This window comes from Lissotriton helveticus, chromosome 2_1 (assembly GCF_964261635.1).
Source record: "Lissotriton helveticus chromosome 2_1, aLisHel1.1, whole genome shotgun sequence".
Classification (NCBI taxonomy): domain Eukaryota; kingdom Metazoa; phylum Chordata; class Amphibia; order Caudata; family Salamandridae; genus Lissotriton; species Lissotriton helveticus.
Window position 1 is genome coordinate 1,733,110,290 of NC_136059.1, and position 22,267 is coordinate 1,733,132,556.

Here is a 22,267-nt window from a genome sequence, read left to right on the forward strand (position 1 = left end):
TGAGTTTTGGGCATGCATGTTAAGAAATTATCTAGAGACATTTCAGAGTGCTAAAACAGTGTGCAAAGCAGAGTATCATGGGCTCTATATTGTTCTCTCAAATCAGTATGCTCCCTATGCTCAGTGTTGCGTACAGACATATGTTCTCAGATATATGTGCATGCATAAAATGAAACAGCCACTTCATAGCGCCTTTTTTCTCCTTTTGTCCATTCCCTACAGTATCCACATTTTTTTTACTGATGCTGTACTGCATGAACAAAATACATTGACAGAGCCAGTAGGTCTTAAATGAGAGGCCTATTGGCTTTGTCAATGCTCGTTTTTTCTCTCTCTCTCCATCCACCTATTCTGCCTCTCTATGTCTCACTCTCTCTGATCTCACCCACCCTCTCACACTTTCCTTCTTCTCTTTCCTTCCATGGACGTCAATTGGGGGTCGCAACACAACCAGTTGCGACCCGTTACTTTTCTTTTCAATCCCTAACTGACAGCTAATCACATTTCCTGGTTCACTCTGCCAACCATATTTCCTCATGCATTCTGAGGGTCTGCTAAGCTGCACTGTGAGCGCCACTCCATGTCTACTCCCTGTCCAGTCTCCATGTATAAAATGTTGTGCAGGGGAGAGGTTGTGCAACTCTTTGAGTAACGACGCATGTACGTGGGCAAGTTAAGCTGCGTCATACGTTAAGCTGCGTCATTCGGCAATAGCAGACCGCCTTGCGCTTAACGATCATCAAAGGGGAGCCACTGACCGCCTGGTATTTGGAACTGCAGTGGTGTGTTCTCTTTATACTCTGCCTCGGCGGTCTGAGCTACCCAGCATTAGAGTTACTTTTTAAAGAGCAGGTAGGCTGTGGGGTTCCAGCAGTGGGGCTTAACTCACAAAGGGGCATATTATCAAGAACGGCGTTAAAATTATCGCCGCTTTGGCGGTAGGAAACTGCAGCTAAAGCGGCGATAATGGGCTTGATAAGGGCATATTATCAAGCCCATGATCGCTGCTTTCTAAAGCGGCGATATTTTTAAGGCCGTTCTTGATAATATGGGCCAAATACATTTAAAATAGGCTGTAACCGAACCTATTCATACTTTGTAGCTAAACCTGCTAAAACAAAGAAGTGTACTCTGTGGTAAATGGTTTCTGTATCTTTTCTCTCTCTACCACTTCATCAGAATGTCCTGTGACATCATGGAATGTTTGAGTGCCTTACTGTGGTGAGATTGTCAGTTGGTCATCTGAGGCTGAGGAGCTGGTAGCTCGCTCCTGGTGGGGTTTCTCCTTTGTATCTTCTTACCTTATAACTTGCCACCTAACTACCTGCTAATAAAGAGGAATCTACTACTACACCTGGACTACGCATCATCATTTATATACCACAGTTTGGCGACGTTTCTTGGACTAACCTACGCTGCAAGGAAAGAGGATTGTAACTCAGCATTAAGGAAACCAAGGACTGTTCTGGGACTCAGTTAAAGTGAAAACAGAAGAAAACTAATCATTTCAAAGAATCGGAGAAACGCCCATTAAACCCCACCAGTGTCCTTTTCATCTTGGACAGCCTATACCCTGGGCGTTTGTTGTGTGAAGGAGCCAACTGCCATCTTGCTGTCATCTGGACATTGACTGCCTTCAGCCACAAAAGCGTCTGAGATCCAGCTGGCCTGATCAACCCGTTGCGTCTCTGTTGTTTTTGCATCTTGAAAGTTCGCCCTCGCTACAATTACTGTGGGACTGGTGAGACAGCTGTGTACTCCCACAGTGTGGGCACTTTACTTTTGTGAGCGCTTCCTGCTTTTGCTCTCATGGATGTGCCTGGCGCAAGCAATACTCCCTTCACAACACCCACCACTATCCATAGTATCCTCAGTTGCCTGACATGCATCTATGGAAAAACGTTTTTAACCTGGACTTCGATGTATTTTTCTTTGTCTAATTTTGTGCTCAACATGGCACACGCATTAATGACAGTTTAACAGCCATCTTTTGAACATGCCAACACACGACGAATTTAAGGCTGATATTTCTCCCACTCAAACGATCGTTGTCGGTATCTATGAAGACGTAAAGAAACGGACTACAATGTGGTGAGAGATTAAATCTTTATTATTAAAAAGTGATTGTGCGGAAGGTTGGAGAGTTTTAACTCATCAGCATCCTGAGTGAAGGGTCACAAAATGTATTATGCTGTTTGTATGCTACCTGCTTGGTTTGATAGTCCCAAGTTTAAAGTTCCAAGTCCCAAGTTTAAAGTGCGCCAAAGTTGACTGTGGTTTACCTGTTTGGTCGCGAGACCGCTCATTTATCTCCAACGGCATTTTTGTTCTCATCCGTTCTGCACTCCCTGCTCTTCTCTGCCTTTCTGATGACGTTTTGGAATGTGTAAGGGAGTCGGCGGAAGGAATCGATGACGCCTATTCAAGTCTCCAATCAGGTGTTACTACGTGTCTCTTTCTTTCCTGTTGAGGTCACACGCTTGGTTACGTGACTTCCTCCAATCTCTGTTCTTCACTGCGCACACGTCAAGAAGGAAGCCATTTTGGTTACCATAGTAACCTGTTCGTCTAATCAGTCTTCAGCGAAAATTCAACGCCGATCGGTCTCCTCAGTAGCGGACTCCAGTTTACACGGCGCATCTGTTCTTCGGAATTGTTGTTAAAAGAAGAGAAACAACAGCACACGATCTTTACTTCGGGGAAATATACACGCTGCTCGTGTGTATGTTGATAAGCGCCACATTAGTATCCAGGACTTGCCTGCATGTCACCCCACTTAGTTTCCTGTTGTGAAGTCACTCATCGGAACTTATGGACAATCCTGGCTAAGAAGTCCTCGGGTGAGAAATCGCTCACCGGAGCTATATTCTTTTGTTTATTCCTATGCTTATGCTTCAACTTATTTGTATCTCAGTGTATGTTGTGCGCTGGTGTGTGTGTTGGGCATAATGGACTGTTCCATCTATCTTTGAGAGGTTGTTAGAGTGTTTTCCCATTTGTGTATTCTTGTCAGTGGTTATTTTATGCTGTACCCTACCATCGGGAGGTCGGGTTGGGTTCCTAAGGCAACATCTTAACCCTACAGCGTACCCTTATTTAGTGGAGGGTGTGTGGCTAGTCAATGCCATATTTTGAAACTAGGGCGATGTTGTACCTTATGGTGTACCCTGGATATATATATAGGGGATATTGTAGTTTTGGTCTCACAGGGTGTGTATCCTGTGTTTCACCCTGCTTGGGCAGCTAGGGTTTTGTGTCTAATCAATGCCCCATTCATGTACTAGGGGTTAGTACCCTTTGGTGTACCCTTACTTAAGGGAGGTTGTGGGGAGGTTGTGGTGCCAGTCAGTGCCAAAGTTTTGTTTCCTTGGATCATGTTGTTACCCTTTGAAGAAGTTACGTCACACATTGTTAATGTGGTGTACCCTTTCATTAGGGGAGGTTGTCTGCATGTAACTACTATTCTTTGAACTTTCAAGGATTAGTATCCTTTGGTGTACCCTTTTCTGGGGAGGGTGGTGTGCGTGGTCAGCACCACCATTAGGTGATGTTGCGTTGAACAATTTTTTTTACATTGTTCAATGGTGTACCCTTTTGTTAGGGGAGGTTGTCAGTTTTTTCAGAAAGTTGCATCACTCTATTTTTGTCTTCTTCCATCTTTAGGTGAAGTTGCGTTGAACAATTTTTACATTGTTCCATGGTGTACCCTTTTATTAGGGGAGGTTGTCGTGATGCACTAGTCTGTTTTGTAAAGCATTCCTTTTTCTGTGAAGGTTGCTACATTTATGGCACAGTTGCCTAAGTACTTACTTATTCTACGTATAGGTGCACCCTCTTTCTTGAAGGGTGTTTGTCTATCTTGTTTTTTTTGCTACAAGTTGTACCTTTCCTTTAGGGACGTGGTTGTAGCCTTGTTGCTCATAGCTACTTTTCCCTTGGACATCTGGACCTGGCGTACATGTTATTGTGCTTACTTCCATCTGCACACATTTTGTCTTTTGGTTGTTACACCCTATTTGGCTTACCAGGATCGCTACCTTGTTTTATTAAGGAGGGTGGATGGGCATGTAATGTAATTTGTATTCTTGTGTTTTGACCAACCATGACCATTTGTGCATGTTATGAATATCTTTCTACATGCCTCTTTTAATTTTCTTTGTTTCTGCTTCCACACTTAAGTTTCCTGCTTTTCAAATTATCTCTTTGACTTGCTCTTGGGTTTACAGTTTCCTCTGAATCCTTCTTCCCCGTCTTTACTTCTTGCTTGCTGTTGTTCGCTAACGGAAGAGGATGTGTGGTAAATGGTTTCTGTATCTTTTCTCTCTCTACCACTTCATCAGAATGTCCTGTGACATCATGGAATGTTTGAGTGCCTTACTGTGGTGAGATTGTCAGTTGGTCATCTGAGGCTGAGGAGCTGGTAGCTCGCTCCTGGTGGGGTTTCTCCTTTGTATCTTCTTACCTTATAACTTGCCACCTATCTACCTGCTAATAAAGAGGAATCTACTACTACACCTGGACTACGCATCATCATTTATGTACCACATACACAAATACCCTTCCATCTCCTTTTCATATTTTTGAAATATTTACCGAAAAGTCTACAGTTGCTTACTCTGATTCCATTCCTCGACAATCTTACATTTAGTATGATCCCCCCTCCTCCCCCCAAATTTTTTCTTATGTATGTACATCTCCAGCTACAAAATATGTAATACCTTGAGAAATACTTTTCATTCCAAAGTCTCTTGTGTTTCCTCTTGTCAGTGTCTCCTTGGCTTTCTATTGTTCTCAGATGCTGTATATCCCAGTGCATTTCTTACAAGAGAGGCCATGCTAGCCAAAGCACAATAGGCAGGCAAGCACAGATGTTAGCGCATGAAAGAGATGAAGGCATAAATGATTCATCTCCCTGAGAGGGTCTTTCTTCAGGGGACAGAGAGCACACCCTGTTAAAAAGCTGTGGGCTATGTGCTAGATTATCCCACTGTACATTGTCACTTTGTGTAGGCCACAAGGCACCGCACAAAAGGCAGTGTACATGAAGAAACATTTGCATGATGTGGTTTGCATCTCATACAGCTCCACTTATCACTGTGCATTTTGAACGTACGTATTACCATTATTTACTCTCAAACATTTAAATGTGGGAAAGAATTAAAGACACATCATTAACTTTGATGTAAAACTGAGGAAAGAAAGAGATACCCATCTAGTAGCTAAATTGCGCAATGTGAAATTATGAAAAGAGGGATCAGTCTTAGCTTCCCCACTTGACTAAAGTGTGTGATCCTAAGCCAATAAAGTATATCTCTGGTCTTCATTTTCTCTTATCACCACATCGAGAATCACTTTGAAATAGAAAAGTTCAGCGTGCACTGTACAAAAATCTTTCTAGTAATAGACTTTAATATTGCTCCATCTTCAATAACTTAGGATGCATATTAGGTTACATATAAGAGTACATCTGATAGCTGGGTCTCGGTTCACCAGTGACATCCTCATCGTGGCAGTGGGGAAGCGGACATGAATATTTATGATTCCAAATACCAAATTGCCCTTTTGCTGATCATTCTGTGCCCACTGACCTTCCGATTATACTAGACATGTATTTGATATTGGGTGATTTGGCTTATTTTCCAAAGTTGTGCACTATTTTAGAGCTTCTTACTTGATGCTGCATTATTTCAGTCCTGTAACTGAATATATTGTTAGGTACTGACACTGTAAATGGGAGCATTTCAATAGGATTTGCAAAAAAGTATGATTGTGAACATATCTCGTTTGTCTATTCTAGAGATTTTCCAACTGCTTTGTGTGACATAACTACAAAAGGTCATATATGTCGCTTACAGTGATGGGATCAGGGTAAAGGTCATGCAAAGTCACTTCCTGTGATGTCATGGGGGAGTAAAAGGTCACATGATGGCACATCCTGTGATGTCACAAGGTTAAAGGTATTGTGATGCAGCTTCATGTGACATCATCTGTGGGTCAAAGGGCATGTGACATCACTTCTGCTACCCCAGGTAATATGGAGAATCGACATCCATGTTTCCTTTACCCCTGTTTTTTCCCTCTTCTCTTTCTCTGCCTCCTCTGCTCTGCCCCCGTTTATGTCCTCTCTTTGCAGTTGCAATAAACCGGTTGAGCTGGAGAGATTGAGGCGATCGCTTCCCAAAACTGGCCTCCAGACCCTCCATCGAAATGTAAGTTCCATTATATTACCAGTCCGGCCCTAGGTACAAATCCATACAGGGAAAATGTAAACTGCTGGGAAAATACATATTTTTTCGGGGGGGAGGGTCCACAGGGAAGCGGAGCAACTACATCCCTTACGCCCTTATAAAGTTTGGAGGTTTTCAATTCCCCTTCCTACCATGGAAGAGAAGTAATTCTCTGACCTTTTTTCCAGGGTGGGAAAGGGTCAGAGAGAATTTTATGAACATCCACAAACTAACACGTTTGTGGGCTTTTCGACCTTAAGCACAGATACACTGCCTTAAATGGCCTTGTAACTCTGGACCTATCTTTCCATTTCAATGGTACTCTATTTAGTAATCTTAGAAAGATGGAAGTCCAAGCCTGCTTTACAAGGAATCGAACCAGTGACTCTGGTTCGATTCCTTCCACAAGATAACCTTTAAACCATGGAGCTTTCTTACCGGCTTCTGTTTTCCATGATCGTCTGTATGACAATCAGCATTGCCCGAGGGACCTAAGGCAAAGGATAAAATCACATTTTCCTGTCCTGCAGCTTAAAGGCTGCTGTAGCCTTAGAGCGAAGATCGGAGCTCGTTATAATCAAGTACCGAGAATGGCTGGCTCATTGTCTTGTGCAGTAGGACAATGTGCCAAACTGAGCAGGCACAACATGTGATGGGTCCCCTAACATCTCGAGCCTCTCAGAGTGATGGTGAGGCCACTGGGAGTGGCAGGGCTCTTTTTGAGTGTCACAGCCAGCATTAATGTTACCTGGAGTGAAGTGAATGGGGGGGGGGGTGCAGGTTGAAAGATTAAGGGGCTGATTCCGATGTCGGAAGGACCAGAGTGCGTCCGACATCGGACATGAACTGGATCCGAACGACCTATTGTCGTTTGTTCCAGATCTGCAAGTAGGATGCGACCAAACCCTGTTCGGTCGCAATCCTATACTCCACAATGGAGCATGGATTGCGAACGGGATGCATGCTTGCATTGTTAACTGCAGATGTGCAGTTCATCCCTGCACCCGGTGGCAGGCACCTCAAGGTGCCTGCCACAGGGTGCAGGGATCAACAGAGGGGCGCCATAAGTGCCCCCTAGACCACCATTTGGTGATTTTGCACCCATGGGGGCCTTGCTGGGGGCCTCCAAAGACAGTTTCCCACTACCTTTTTGTGTCGGAAAAACCGGCACTAAAAGACAGTGGGAAACTGCCATCGTACTCCCTCGGCCGGAAAGAGGCAGCCGGGGGAGTACTGAAGGGTTTCCAGATGACGGACGAGCCCGTCGTAAGCCATCCGGAAAACTGAGAAAACTGATTCCTTTCCAACCAAGCCCATCAGAATGGCTCGGTTGGAAAGGAATCTGAATGCCACATTCCGATGCGGGCAGGAGGGCTCCGACCGGCGGTTGGAGCTCTCCTGCCCGCATCGGAATTGGCGCCTAAGTGTGACTGCCTTCTAAAAAGGTTCTACTTTTGTTTCCAGCAGCATCCCTCTGCCACCTTGTTTTCTGGGAGGTACTGCGGTTCACCACTGAACAAAGAGAAAAAATAATGCAAGCAACAAAAATGAGCAAAAACTAAAATATTTTTGAGAATACAAAATATTTGTTTTTTTAAAACATTACTGTGAAAAACGTTCATTTGGAGCCAAAATGGCAAAGAGAAGGGAGAATAGACATGGCAGGACAGTAACACAATGGACTGATCGAGGAGAGCAATGTGGAGAGAGACAAAAATGAGAAGGGAGGCAGCAGATTTGAGAAGCATGAGAAAAATATGGGAAGGGGAAAAGGAAATTAAATGAGGAAGAAATGAAAGGTAGGGGAGAGAGGATATGAGTGGTAGAGATGCAGAGAGATGGGGCAGTGAGGGGAAGAGAATTAGGGAGAAGAAGTGATGGAAGGAAGTAGAGAGAAGGGCAGAAATTGTTAAAGATAGAGAGAAAGTGGAGAAGATGGATGCAGGAAAGTGGTAATATAGGATGTGGTGTAATGGCCTGAGCTGCCGACTTTGGAACTTGAGAACCAGGTTTGAGTCTTGGCGTCAGCTCAATATTCTGTGATTCAGGGCATATCACTAAGTAAGTAACCCAGTGCCTTAAAAGAACTAATGTGTACATGTAAATCACTTGAATACCTGTCGGTAGAATGTGCGCTATATATAATGATGGAGAGGAGAGGAAAGCAGACAAGGGTGTCAAACATTTCCTGGTCTACAAGAAAAATGGAAGGATGGTTACTGCTCATATGCACTACTCTAATTTTCTCCCTCAGTCCAGGGCTTATTTTAGAAGTTGCTGGTATTCCAGGAGGTAATGCTAAATGTAGACTACAATCCACCAGTGGAATTTCCTTCATCAAAGGGGTGGAATAGTAAAGTAAATTCCACCTGTGGATTCTTCTTTGGTGTAAACGCTGCCTCCAGGCACATGAGGGCTTTCTATTACTGTCTGCAGCACGGCAATAAAGGGAACACATAAGAATATAACATTAAGTATAGTAGAAAGAAATTCATGGGGCAGAAGGATGTGAAAGAGGATGACAGGAGAGAGCAAGACAGGAGAAAAAGGAAAGGTTTGCAAGACAGAGAAATTAAATAAATTAAAAGAGAGATACAAAATGAAGGAGGAATAAGGGCCTGAGAGATATACAAATAACTAAAAAAAGGGCCTACAGAGGAGTCAAGAGTGGGAGGGAGAGAGGGGTATTTCTAGACAGACAGAAAGAAAGGAAAAGAGTGAGGGGAAATGCAAGAGACTGAGTGAAGCACATAGGTAAAATGAGAGACATCAAGGAGAGGAAAAGAAGTAGAGTATGAGAGAAAAAAGTAAGAACTAGGAGAGGAGCAAAAAGTAATAGGGAGAACGAGAGAAGTGCACACAGCAAATAAGAAAGGTGTATAGAGAGAAGGAAAAGCATTTGAGTGAATTCCTGCAGCTTTTCCAGATTCAGATCAAGGTTCTACCTACAATACAAAAAACATCAAGTACGAAGTAGTATGCAGTCCCCAAAGACTTCACTTGCAAAGAGGTTCCTGAGTGACAACCAAAAGAGGTAGACCCCATGTCCCTTGAGGGTGAACAGAAGAAGCCTCTAGACACAATGGATGTGGATGGTTCTCTGCAAGGCCAGACTGGCCGTAGCGGGCACCGGGCATTTCCACGGTGGGCTGGAGGGGTGGGTGCCCGTTTTGTGCCTGTGGGGCCAGTTTTTGTTACACTGGGCCCCCTGTAACAAAAGCGGGAACTTTGCTTTGCGTTTCGCTAGCAGCCACCACCCCTGCCCCCACTCCCAGGGCTGGTTGCTGTTCCCTGTCCAGCCCTGGTTCTCTGACTCATGGCCTGATATAATAAAGGATATTCAGGGATCTTTGGGGATCTTTGGGGAAGTACAGACTAAGGAACCAATAGGTGACTAACACATTCAGGCACCCAAAGTAGAGAAATGTATAAGCCTGAAGATCAGGTGAGGAGACCTGCAGGTGAGTTGAAGTGGAATAATGGTATGTTTAGTGGTGCATCTAGTCTTTGTTAATGCTATCGACCCCACGAGCTTAGAATGCTTAATTTATCAGAGATTTCTCCCAAAATTACACTTGATACAAAGCAAAGTTTCATGAATGGTCATTATCAACAAATGTGGGCCACTTTTTCTTTCGGTGCCCGGGGCTTATTATGTTCCCAATCCGACCCTGACAATCAGGATATGTATAATGGCACCAACTGTAAATGTTTTTCCAGTAACAAAAACACAATGCATTTGAATCCACGTAACCACATTGTGCGACATGTCTTACCTTGTCAGCCTTTTCGCCTCCAATAATTCTTTTGAAGCGCCTACCTCTGTGGTATGCTATACCGCAAGTTAGAGCTGGCAGACTCGACCGTATCATTTTCCTTTCTTTTAAAAATAAAAAAAACATGTTAACTTGTTTGTCAAATATTGGTAAGTCGGAGAAACATTTCTGTTGTATTTAGACCGCACAAAGTAACATAATCTATTGGTATAATCTTTGGTCTGAAAAAATTCACCCAGTCCCTCCACTCCACTCACAGCCCTATTTATTGAAGCAGTGGATGCCCGGCTTTGGTCCTCAACATGGGTTGCTCGGATTACTCTCCATAATGTCTACCCCAATAGAGTTAATACTAAGACCAGGGACACCAGTACTTGGGGGTGACAAGAGCGGGCATAACAGGGATTACATATGGATCCTAACTCGTCATAGGGTGGGGTCCATGATTTTTATGGACCCCATGCCACCCTATAACGACTACGGAAAGGGTGTGGTTGGGAGGCATTGTTAATAAGCATCCACGCCCGAATCTGATGCACATGCCGCCTGGGCTGCTGCTATAAGTGACAATACTGCCTGTCATCCAGGGGTTGACCCCAAAGACCCCAGATAAGTGCCGGCCAGGACTGAAGTAATTCGAGCCCTTGAGCCTCCATGATGTCTTACACATGCGCACTAGGGCATGTGTCAGTGAAAGTGCCTGCCTGGCTGCCTGATCTTCGCATAACGCAAGTGTCAGAGTATCACGCCAACAAGGATAGTAAGCACTGGTGATACAGCATCGACATCTGGTGTCTGCCAGGTAAGGTTTCGTGATCTATGTGCCATCCACACTGATAATTAAATATTCACAATACACATTCTCTAATGTGATTATTTAATTACCAGTGTGGATGGCAAAGAAAGCAGGAAAAATGTGGGTTGGACCCATGTTGCCCTAGGAAAGCATCTGCTTCTGACAAAAGATCACGTTAACTTACATTGAAATATTGTGTGTTAATGTGAAGACTTTTCTGACCTCAAATTGCCAACCAATTGTTGTGAGGCAAGTCTTCATTCAACTGTGTTGTTAATGAGGCACAAAGAAAGAAAACCACACTAAATTGTAATGTTCTGGCTCATTCCCGTTTGAACACTTGAACAGGGCAAAAGCACAAACATATTGGGAGGGATAAGGGTTATGGTGTTTGGACAAAATATCAAGTTTTTAATATCATGACACATAAATATTGTGTTAAATATATTCTTAATACTGAACTATCACGTCACAGAATATTGTTGTCAAGAATCATTACTTGGTATATAATATTGTTTTAAATAAATATTTGATATTATTTAATAATGTATACTTAAATATAGTTGTAAAAATATTTTTTAGTTTAATTGAATATATTTTAGTTAAAATAATGAATTTTATGTGTTAGTATTGTTAGTAAAATTAAGTAAATATAACTTGCTCCCCTGCCGTTCACAGTGTTGTCATCAATGATGCCATCGAAGATGTCATAAGTAATGTAATATGGGAGGCAATTGGCAATGCATGGCGAGGGCACGGGCCACAGTTACTGTAGGGCACAAGTTATAGGTACTTGAGATAACTATAAATGGTCAATTTCAGTTGTTTGGTTAGTTTTAAAAGGTATGCTGTAACTGACATTTTCACCCAACTATAATGTCCCTATAACCTTTTATTTTTTTCAGTGAATTTCTAAGGTTTCTTTTTTTATTGTAAAGCGAGATATAATCACAGTTACTAACTACATCACTTTAACCTTTGTGTTTTTTCGGTGAATAAATATATATGTGGGACTGGCCCTGCATTCTTCAATTACAAGCCTCTGAGAGCCCATGCCCAAGGACGTATTTCAATAGGGGAGAGGGGCATGCAGCCCCGCTCCTCGAGCCGTTAATGTCCCTGGAGACCCAATCCCTCTGGACGGCTCACTTGTTGGGTACTGCGAAGCCAATCCCTGGGACACAGTAGTTTCCCTGCCTACACTGGCACGGACAGGGAAACCTGTGTTTGCTCCCAACTGATGAGAACATTTTTAAAACTCCAGCCAAACGGTAGCAAACACCAGGTCTGCTCCCACCTGGCAGGAGCTTTAATTATGCTCCCACCAGCTAGGAGCACACTTTTGATCTGTTTCCCTACCTGCACTGATGCGGGCAGGGAAGCATATCAACAGATTGTTCTCGCTCGGAGGGAGCAGCATAAATAGCTGCTCCCTAAGGGCTGGAGAAATGGCAGCTCCAGCTGCATGTGGGAAGTGGCTGGAGCTGCAGGGGCCTTGGGGCTCCCTCCAGGGCCACCAACTTTGTGTATGGTGGGCACCACCTATGTTAGACATGGCCCTGGGCATAAGTGTCCCACGGGCCAGAATAGGCTTGTGTTGGTGGCGTATGCCTCCTCTCCTCTTTAAGACTAAAATGTGCCAAATCACAGCTTTTCCGCCATTTTCCAGGCTGATGGACAGTTCTTTAGTGTCTGTCCAAGACAAGTGGGTTCTGTCTTGTTGTTTCCTGGTTTGAGGGTGGAGTCCACGGTTCTCCTTTTTAATTGCTGCTGAATATGCAAAGGAGCCAAATCACCTACAAACTGCCCATTTGGCCCTGCCCCAACCACGTTGGTGGTTTTTCAGGCTGAAGGATAGTGTGGTTTCTTAACAACTGCACATTGAAAAACTATCTGAAATGCTTGATGGAGGTGAATGCATATGTTGATTTATTAGAGTACAATCGCTTCTGTAGTGACTGTACAATAATAATAATCCACATTTGAAAAGCGCGAACAACCATCCGTAAGGGTCTCTAGGCACTGGGGGCCGTCGGGAAGATTAAGCAAGCTATTGCCCAGAGTCACATGGTGCTGGGCTAATCTGCTGCCGGTGCCAGGGATCGAACCGTGATCCCCAGATTCCGGAGTAAGCTGCCCTGGCCGCAGCACCACACCTCTTCCACTTGGTGAGGGCGTTCTCTCTTGTTGTCTTGTAGTCTGAGGGCAGAGTCCATGGTTCTCCCTTCTAAATGCTGCTGAATATGCAAAGCGCCAAACCACCTACAAGCTCCTCCTGTTTGACCCCCATCCCTTCCACGTTAATAGTATATAGGGGCATTCCCGCCATTTTCCAGGCTGATAGACAGTGTGTTTTCTCTTTAACTGCATGTTGAAAAAGAATCTGAAATCTTTGATGAAGGTAAATGCATCATTGATTTATTGGAATGCAAACTCTTCTATAGTGATTGTCACTACATATTGTGTTTTTACTCATGGTTTGCACGTAGCATCCATGCAAATTGTATGGGGGTCCCTTTGGGTGGCATAATACACGCTGCAGCCCTTAAGGACCCTCGTTAGCACCCATGGCCTAGGTACCATGGGTACCATTTACTAGGGACTTATAGGGGTGCTAATATCTTTACCAATTGGGATATAATTGAGCAGTTACTTTACTTAAGGGAAAGAACACTGGCACTGTCGGAAACCAGCACCTAGTAGTTCTAATGGGGGCAAAAAGTGGGGAACAAAATTCCAGTTTCTTATATTCAGAAGCATGTAGAGGAAACAGCAAGGAAAATTGAAATGGATCCAGGGTTGAAGAAGCACAAAAAAGGAATTTTAGAGCAAAACCAAGTGGTCATACAGAAGCAGACATCATCTAAAGAGGTTGCCTGAGTATCTCAACAGCTTTATTTAAGACAATGTTAAATGAGTGTGTCTGACTAAGTTATTGTCTTTAAGTGTGTTCGAGTAATTGTTCTAACTTTGAATTTGACATTGCTAAATATAATATAGATATATACTCACCATCATCCATATTCAACCTAACAGGTATGCCAGTAGCTGTAAAAGATGAACAATACATTTGTAATTAAATGAACAATACTTTTAATAGTTTATAAATATAAACTTAACACTAGATTATTTTTCCACCTTATTACATAATATTTGCCCACAACACACTCCATGCATTCCTCTTGCTGGTTCCACTTGCAAAATGACACATCTTTGGGATCACTCTGTTGTGTGTCCTTATTTTTTTAATATGATGGCATGCTTTTATTTATATAGCCGTATATTGAATGCAGTGTAGTGCTTTGTTTAGCGTTAGTGGTGTTTTACATGTGTAATTTATACAGGACTTTAGAAATCCCCATGTATGTCACTGGTTGCAGACTGGATGAAACAGAACTGTGTGAATAAAAAAAGTAACACTACGTAAATTGGTAAACAGCCTTCTTCTTAATCTTCATCTTGGTGGCCTTTGTTCCTGTGCTAGGAATTTAAGTTTCATTATTGATAAACCCACCCTTTCCAACCAAATAAATCAAGTTGCAGCTGTTTTCTTTTTAAAGCTCAGAATGCTGGAAAATGTATTTTTATTTCTCCCTCATTAGGGAAGCAGGACACCTGGCTATGTACTGATTACCTCTAGTCTGGTCTATGATAACTGTTGATTAGGGAATTTGTGCCTACCTTGTCTACTGCTTGCAATCTACTCAAAATGTTGCGACCCCCCCCCCCCCTAATCTCAGCCTTTGCCCTTTTGCTTCTCTTTCATCTCATCTTTGGGAATTACACTGATTTCTGATCCATAAATGTCTAGTATTCAAAACATTTGTTCTGGATCAGCCAACTACAACATCGGTCCCATATATTTTAAATGCAAATGTTTGCCTTAACTTCTCTCTCCTGCTTCCATTCAGCATCCAAATATTTTCTGGTTAACCCTTTTTTCAACCCAATCGCTGATACACCAACAGCTGCTCCAAGATTTCTTGCAGCTAAGCTATAGAACTCCTTACCTATCACTCTCAGGACAAATCTTGCCATGATCTGTTTAAAAGAAAGCTTACAACCTGCCTCTTTTTGCAGACCTGAGTTTACTTCTATGGCTTCTCCTTCGGTGCCAGGATACCAGTTTTCAGGTCAGTGTCACACTTTACAAATTTTATAACATAACAAGCATATTCTCTATTGCCACTAAAACTGTTATATTTGCTATCATTATTTTGCATATGTTCTCTACCATTCTAATAAAGCCCTCTACTAGTTTTAGTTCAGATCACACTAGTCTAGATGTCTTATATATATATGCTATATCATGCATGCTATATCTCAGGAAAGGTAAAGGGAATGCAGAAAGACATGTCTGTTATTTTTGGCAAGTTTGTCTGTTCATAATGTGGATCCATTTCAGGTTAGTTGGTAGAGTTCTACAGGACACTTGTCTGTTTTTCCTGCTCCAGATGATTACATTGTTACACCTGCAGTGCCTGGGGGTATAAAGAACTGTACTAGGCATGACCAACATTTGCTTTGAAACACAACTCCTGTGATTCTAAAACCTTTGTACTGCTCAATGCTATGCATTTTCATTACAAACCACATTTACATCCTCTTACATTCTTTTAAAATTGTCGCTAGTGCTCCCAACACGGAGAAGCGAGCAAGTGGCAGTCAGAATATACATAGTGACGTTAGATTTAATATAGCTTATGATGGCAGGCAGGTAGTTCAAGAAATACTTTAAATACATTTTAACAGAGCCTCTTCAGTCTAGTGTACTGTAGTCAAAGATTGTGGAACCTTGTATTTTGTTAGTCCACTCTTGTGCTGGAGAAGCGGAAGGGTTTGAGGTGATTCCTAAATATGACACAGGGTTCATGCTGTGTGTTGTAAACAAAGTGAAGTGCTTGCGGCCAAGTAATCCAGTAGCCAGTAGTGTAAGTTATAAAAAGAGGTTTATTAAGACAAAGTTACAGTCAGTTAGCAGTAACTGGTGAGATGGTAAGTAAGACCCTATAGGAGCAGCATCCTTGTTGCTCAGCCCACTCACTCCAAGTCTTCCCTCATTCAAGCACAAACACTCACAACATTCTAAATAACCTCACACACAGGCTGAGCAGCAAGGAGCAGAGCACTAGGGATAGAATGCTTTGTAGAATAAACAGGATACAACACAGTGCCACAGTTTAAAGCGTGTACCTCCGTGTTCAATCTTTCTGTTGTATGAAGTTTATCGATATCTAAGTAAGAAGTCAGTTGGGGATGTAGAGAGAGATATTTCGACAAAGTGTAGAGGCAATGCACTAGTATGCGAAAAAAAAAAATTGTGAAAATTATTCAGGCTCTGCTGGGCAGCAAGTGAAGACTAGCCAAGGCCTGGAAGAATGTTTTCTTTTATTTTCATGAATTGTTGCTATTACCTGGTTGCAAGTGCATCTTTCTACAAAGAGAGGGCCCTGCTTTTACAGAGGCAGTAATTATTTCCTCTTTTAAAAATGCAGAGAGCTGGTGGTATCTATAAGGTGTCCGCACCAGATGTTTGGAGAGCTTCTGTTTCACTTTGTTTTTCATGCTGCTTGCCCTGTTGGTTTTGGTAAGATAATAAATCAATCAATCAATCATAGCATTTGTAAAGCGCACTACATACCCGTGAGGGTCTCAAGGCGCTAGGGGAGGGGGCTGCTGCTACTGTTCGAAGAGCCAGGTCTTTAGGAGTCTCCTGAAGGTTAGAAGGTCTTCGGTCTGCCGTAGGCAGATGGGGAGGGTGTTCCACGTCTTGGCGGCTAGGTGGGAGAATGATCTGCCGCCGGCGGTCATTCTTCGGATGCGGGGGACGGTGGTGAGGGCGTGATCTGCAGAGTTGGAGCTGGTGGGCGGGGTTGCAGAGGTTGAGTCGTCTGTTGAGGTACGCTGGTCCGGTGTTGTTGAGTGCCTTGTGTGCGCGGGTGAGGAGCTTGAAGGTTATCCTCTTGTTGATGGGGAGCCAGTGCTGTCTTCCGGTGGGGTGTAATGTAGCTGCAGCGGGAGATGTCGAGGATCAGGCGTGCTGAGGCGTTCTGGATGCGTTGGAGTCGTTTCAGGAGTTTGGCCGGGGCTCCTGCGTAGAGTGCGTTGCCGTAGTCCAGTCTGCTGCTGACGAGGTCCTGGGTGAACCGTCCCTCTAGTTTCGGTGGAGATCCACTTGAAGATCCTGCGAAGCATGCAGAGGGTGTTGAAGCAGGAGGAGGAGACGGCGTTGACCTGCTTTGTCATGGAGAGTGTGGAGTTGAGGATGACCGCTAAGTTTCGTGCATGGTTGGTGGGTGTAGGGGGTGCTCCTAGTGCCGTTGGCCACCAGGAGTCGTCCCAGGCCGAGGGGGTGGAGCCGAGGATGAGAACCTCCGTCTTTTCCGAGTTCAACTTCAGTCGGCTGTTCCTCATCCAGTCGGTGATGGCCTTCATTCCTTCGTGGAGATTGGTTTTGGCAGTGTGGGGGTCCTTGGTGAGCGAAAGGATCAGCTGGGTGTCATCGGTGTAGGAGATGATGTTTAGGTTATGCTGTAGGGTGACGTGGGCGAGTGGTGCCATGTAGACGTTGAACAATGTTGGGCTGAGAGATGAGCCTTGGGGTACGCCGCAGATAATCTCGGTGGCTTCGGAGAGGAAGGGGAGAGGCGGATGCTCTGGGTTCTCCCGGAGAGGAGGGAGGTGGTCTAGTCCAGGGCCTTCTCTTGGATTCCGGCATTGTGGAGGCGTGTTCTTGTGTGCGGTAGCAGACTGTGTCGAAAGCGGCTGACAGGTCCAGGAGGATAAGGGCCGCGGTTTCTACGTTGTCGAGCATGTTCCTGATGTCGTCGGTGGCGGCGATTAGGGCAGTTTCGGTGCTGTGGTTGCCGCGGAACCCTGACTAAGATGGGTCCAGGATGTTGTTCTCTTCGAGGAAGCTGGTCAGTTGTATGTTGACAGCCTTTTCGATGACCCCCGCCGGGAACGGGAGCAGGGAGATGGGTCGGAGGTTCTTGAGGTCCTTGGGGTCAGCCTTGGGTTTCTTTAGTAAGGCGTTGATCTCTGTGTGCTTACAGCTCTCCGGGAAGGTGGCTGTCTCGAAGGAGATGTTGATGGTTTTCCAGAGGTGGGGTACGATGGTGCTGCTGGCTTTGTTGTATATGTGGTGTGGGCAGGGGTCTTCCGGGGATCCGGAGTGGACGGTGTTCATGATCTTGATGGTGTCTTTGTCTTTAATGTTGGTCCAGGCACGCAGGCGGTTGGTGTGGGTGGTGGTCATGGGAGCGGGGATGTGGGCTGTTGTCGGGGTGGTGACGGCGTCGAAGGTGTCGTGGATGTCTGCCATCTTGTGATGGAAGAAGGTGGCCAGCGAATAGCGCAGGTCTTGTGACGGTGGGATGTCGTTGGTGTTGAAGCTGGGGTTGGAGAGTTCCTTCACGATGCTGAAGAGCTCTTTGCTGTTGTTTGCGTTGTTGTCTAGGCAGTCTCTGAAGGAGGTCCTTTTGGCAGATCTGATGAGTTGGTGGTGTCGGCGGGTGGCGTTCCTGTGGGCTGTGTAGCTTTCCGGTGTTCTTTCGCGGGTCCCGTCTTTTTCTAGTTTTCAGCAGGTTCGCTTGAAGGCCTGGAGGTCTTCGGTGAACCAGCTGGCTCTCTTGCTGTTGTGGGTGTTCAGAGGTTTCTTGAGCGGGGCGAGGGTGTTGGTGCAGTCGTTGATCCATTGTCTGAGGCTGCGGGCTGCGGCGTCTGGGTCGGTTGGGTCTGCGGGTGGGTTCTGGGCGAGGGCGGCGGTTAGCTGGTCCTCAGTGATCTTGCCCCAGCTGCGCCGAGGCATCTGCTGGGTGCGGTGGTATGTGGTGGGTTTCCGGAAGGTGAAGTGGATGCAGCGGTGGTCGGTCCAGTGGAGTTCGGTGGTGCGGTCTAAGACGACGTGGGTGCTCGCTGAGAAGATGGGGTAAAGCGTGTGGCCGGCGGAGTGTGTGGGTGCTGTGATGAGTTGTCTGAGTCCAAGGTTGCCAAGGTTGTCGATCAGGGTGGAGGAGTTGCCGTTGTCGTTGTTTTCGAGGCGGAAGTTCAGGTCCCGGAGGAGGATGTAGTCCGTGGAGGGGAGGGCATGTAAGCTGACAAGGTCGGTGATGGGGTCGCAGACCTGCGGTTGGGGTCCGGGGGGTCTGTAGATGAGGGTGCCTCTGAGGGTAGTGTTGGGGTCGGTGTGGATCTGGAAGTGCAGGTGTTCGGCGGTGCTGAGGGTGTCGTCGGCGTGTGCCGAGATTTTTAGAGTATTTCTGTGGACAATGGCAATTCCACCTCCTATTCCGTTGGTGCAGTCCTTGCGGGTGATCTTGTAGCCTTCCGGGATGGCTATGGCGATGTCAGGTGCTGAGGAGGGGGTCAGCCAGGTCTCAGTCAGGAAGGCGACGTCTGGGTTGTTGTTGTCGAGTAGATCCCAGAGTTTGACGGTGTGTTTGCGGGCGGAGCGGGTGTTGAGCAGGATACATCTGAGGAAGTTGGTTTCCATGTTGGGTGGGTTGACGGGCTGAATGCTGGTGAAGCTGCAGTTCCGGCAGGAGAAGAGTCCTTGGGTGCGTTTCGGGGCGGCTAGGCAGCAGGTGCAGGATCGTCCGGCATTGAGTGCGTGGAGAGTGCTGGAGTCCCACCCCCTTTTGTACCGCTTTGGAGTCGTAGCGGAGGCGAGTGTAGTAGTGTGTGCGGGGTCCAGGGTTCCTGGCGCTGGGCGTGGTCCAGGCACGGACGGGTGCAGACGGACTTGCCTTAGGCGCGCCCTCAGCGCGCCAGCGGCGCACCCGCTGCGTGCCGCCGCGCATGGTCCGGCATATATGGGGAGGTGGGAGGGAGGAGCAGCTGGGAGGTGGAAGGAGCGAATGGACAGTGGTCAGTCAGGGGGCAGGGCCACAGGGGACACAGCGGCGGGGGAGACAAGTGGCACAGAAGGCAAAAATGAGGCAGAGGAGGGGGAAAACAGTGGCACAGATGGCAAAAACGGGGCACAAGGAGGGGGAAAACAGTGTCACAGAAGGCAAAAAAACAGGGCACAGGGAGGGGGGAAACAGTGGCACAGACGGCAAAAAACAGGGCACAAGAGGGGGCAAACAGTGGCACAGAAGGCAACAAAAAAAAGAGGCACAATGAGGGGGAAACAGTGGCACAGAAGGCAAAAAACGGGGCACAAGGAGGGGGAAAACAGTGGCACAGAAGGCAAAAAACGGGGCACAAGAAGGGGGAAAACAGTGGCACAGAAGGCAATAAAAACGGGGCACCAAAACGGAAGAAGCACACTAGCCAGCGAGACCTCAGCTGCGGCAGGGGCCCACAGGCAGAGCTGTGCGGCGGGGGAGCGACCTACCTGGAAGGGTCAAGGGTCGCTCAGATAAGGTGGGGTCAGGGTTGGTGAGGCGGCAGCCATAGGCTTCTAGTGTGTGAATGAGGTGTGCAGCTCTTCCTTGAAAGAGTGGAACATTGTGTTTTCTGAAAGAGTGTCTAGAGAGTTTGTTGAGGTGACAAAGGTCGGTCCCAATTTTGGTTTGGAGTTTTAAAATTTCAAAAAAGGCATTGCTTTAAGATAATTGATACATTACCTCTGTTTTTATTTTGTTGCAGATCTGTGAGGAGAAGAAAAGAATGCACGTTAACAAAGCAAACACTAGCTTCTACACAAAAGCATACAATTGCTGAATTCATTCTTAAGCCAAGTTGTTTTGCTAGGCAAAGCAAACAGGAATAGTTTGTTATGAAGCATGGGACAATTACTGTAAACAGACTGATGCACAAGGAATCAAACACCACTTCAAATTGTATTTGTGAGTTCTCGGGTATAGATCACTTAGGTTGGACAGGGCCACTTTGCACTAGTCCTATCCAAAAGTCCAGGTAATCTTGCACTGACCGTTGCCTCAATGAGTAGCAGCAAAATTACATTATACCAACCACTATACAATTTGGTCAGTGATAATGTCAGTTCCCACCTGGTCCAATATTGCTTATCATCAGTTGTTGGAAATGACCACTGTTTGTGTGCTACCACCACAGACTTTTGCCTAGACGGCTTTTGTTAGCTGTAGAACTCTATACACTTTACCCCTGCTAACCAGTGCAGAAAATCAATCTATCAATAAAACTTTATGCAGCTTTAGTGATAAAAACCATAAAAGTCATAAATACATCAAAGCTATAAGCTCCCATCCAATTGGTTTCAAAGAACGCCATATTTCACGCAAAAAGATAAAACACAATTTTAAAATAAGTAGATATAAATTTCATCCATCAAGCCTACTCTACACATAGTACTAATCACAGCTGGATCTAAGCCTAACTGTGGCCTTTAAAAAACGAAGAACATACCATAACGTGGACCCTGAATGCATAACTAGAAAAGTAAATGCAGGACACACTTGATTAAAATTTGCTGATTTTAAAATTGGGATTAAGTAGGTCTTCCTCTGCACCTCATAATAGCTGCAAAACATTAAAAAATGAATCATGTCCTGAGGGGACTTGCTGTCACAACAGCATAGCAGCAGAGTCTCACCTTTGCTGCTCCCTCAGGGATGGGCCAAGAGGAGATAAAATAGATAAAAACAGAACCTTGTCAATAGAAAACAATCGTATGTATTGGAAAGCCCAAGAAGATACAGTCCCGTGGTGGGTACAGTTTTCAGGATGATGTATTTACGTGCACTGGGCTTCATTAACTCACACTCCTCCCTGTTCACCACACGGAGTCTGCAAAAAGACTCTTTAGCCCAAAGTAAGTCCTTCCTGTTGATTGCATCTGTGTCACTAAAATAATACGACCTGCCAAGAGTCCTGAACCCTTCCCGAATATATTTGAACCAAGGGATATGGTGGGCATGGTCAAGGACCATACAATCCCTTAGGATGTCTTTGTTTAAGGCAGTCCCCTTGTTCAACCAAACTTTAAGCCAATAGGATAATGGGCAGAATGACAACAGGTCTGACAGATAAGACATACTCAGTTCTTAGTGTACAGAAAAAGTGGAGGTTCCCTGAGGTACACATATGAGTTGTCACAGGAACTTATTTTTGACTATTTGTAACTCCTCATGCGATGTAAAACCCCAAATTTCACTGCCATAAGTCACCCGTGCTAAACACTTAGCACTGTAACTCTCCAAGGTTGCACCTATTGGTTTTCTACCCAGCCGCAATGCGAAGTTAAAAATAGCTGCATTAGCCCATGGGAATTCCCCTTTCTTATTGGTTCCCAGAGGGCCCCAGTTTAATTTGGCATCCAGCATAACCACCAAGTAAGAGAAGGCATTGGTCTTACGGACCAGTGTGGACCCTACCTTAAATATGAAGCACTTCCTTGAGCTTGGCCCCGCCTGCCTAACATATGACTTAGAGTTGTTAACTTAAAGGTCCCCGTCCTCCATAAACTTCACAAAGGAGTTGAGTTGGGTTTGCAGGCCCCTTAGTGTCCGGGCCATAAGGACGCGTCATCTGCATACAAT

The 22,267-nt window shown here is 45.3% G+C and overlaps 1 protein-coding gene across 3 annotated transcripts in view; it reads right to left on the reverse strand.

Moving 5' to 3' along the window:
• Nucleotides 1–22,267, reverse strand: part of CFI (complement factor I) — a 365,757-nt gene that overhangs the window by 104,465 nt on the left and 239,025 nt on the right. For all 3 annotated transcript variants that reach the window (XM_078676680.1, XM_078676681.1, XM_078676679.1), the window contains 3 exons: nt 20,372–20,395; nt 13,812–13,847; nt 10,004–10,107 (listed from right to left, as the gene is read on the reverse strand). In XM_078676680.1, coding sequence (XP_078532806.1) covers nt 10,004–10,107; nt 13,812–13,847; nt 20,372–20,395 — 164 coding nt within the window. The remainder of the gene's footprint in view (nt 1–10,003; nt 10,108–13,811; nt 13,848–20,371; nt 20,396–22,267) is intronic.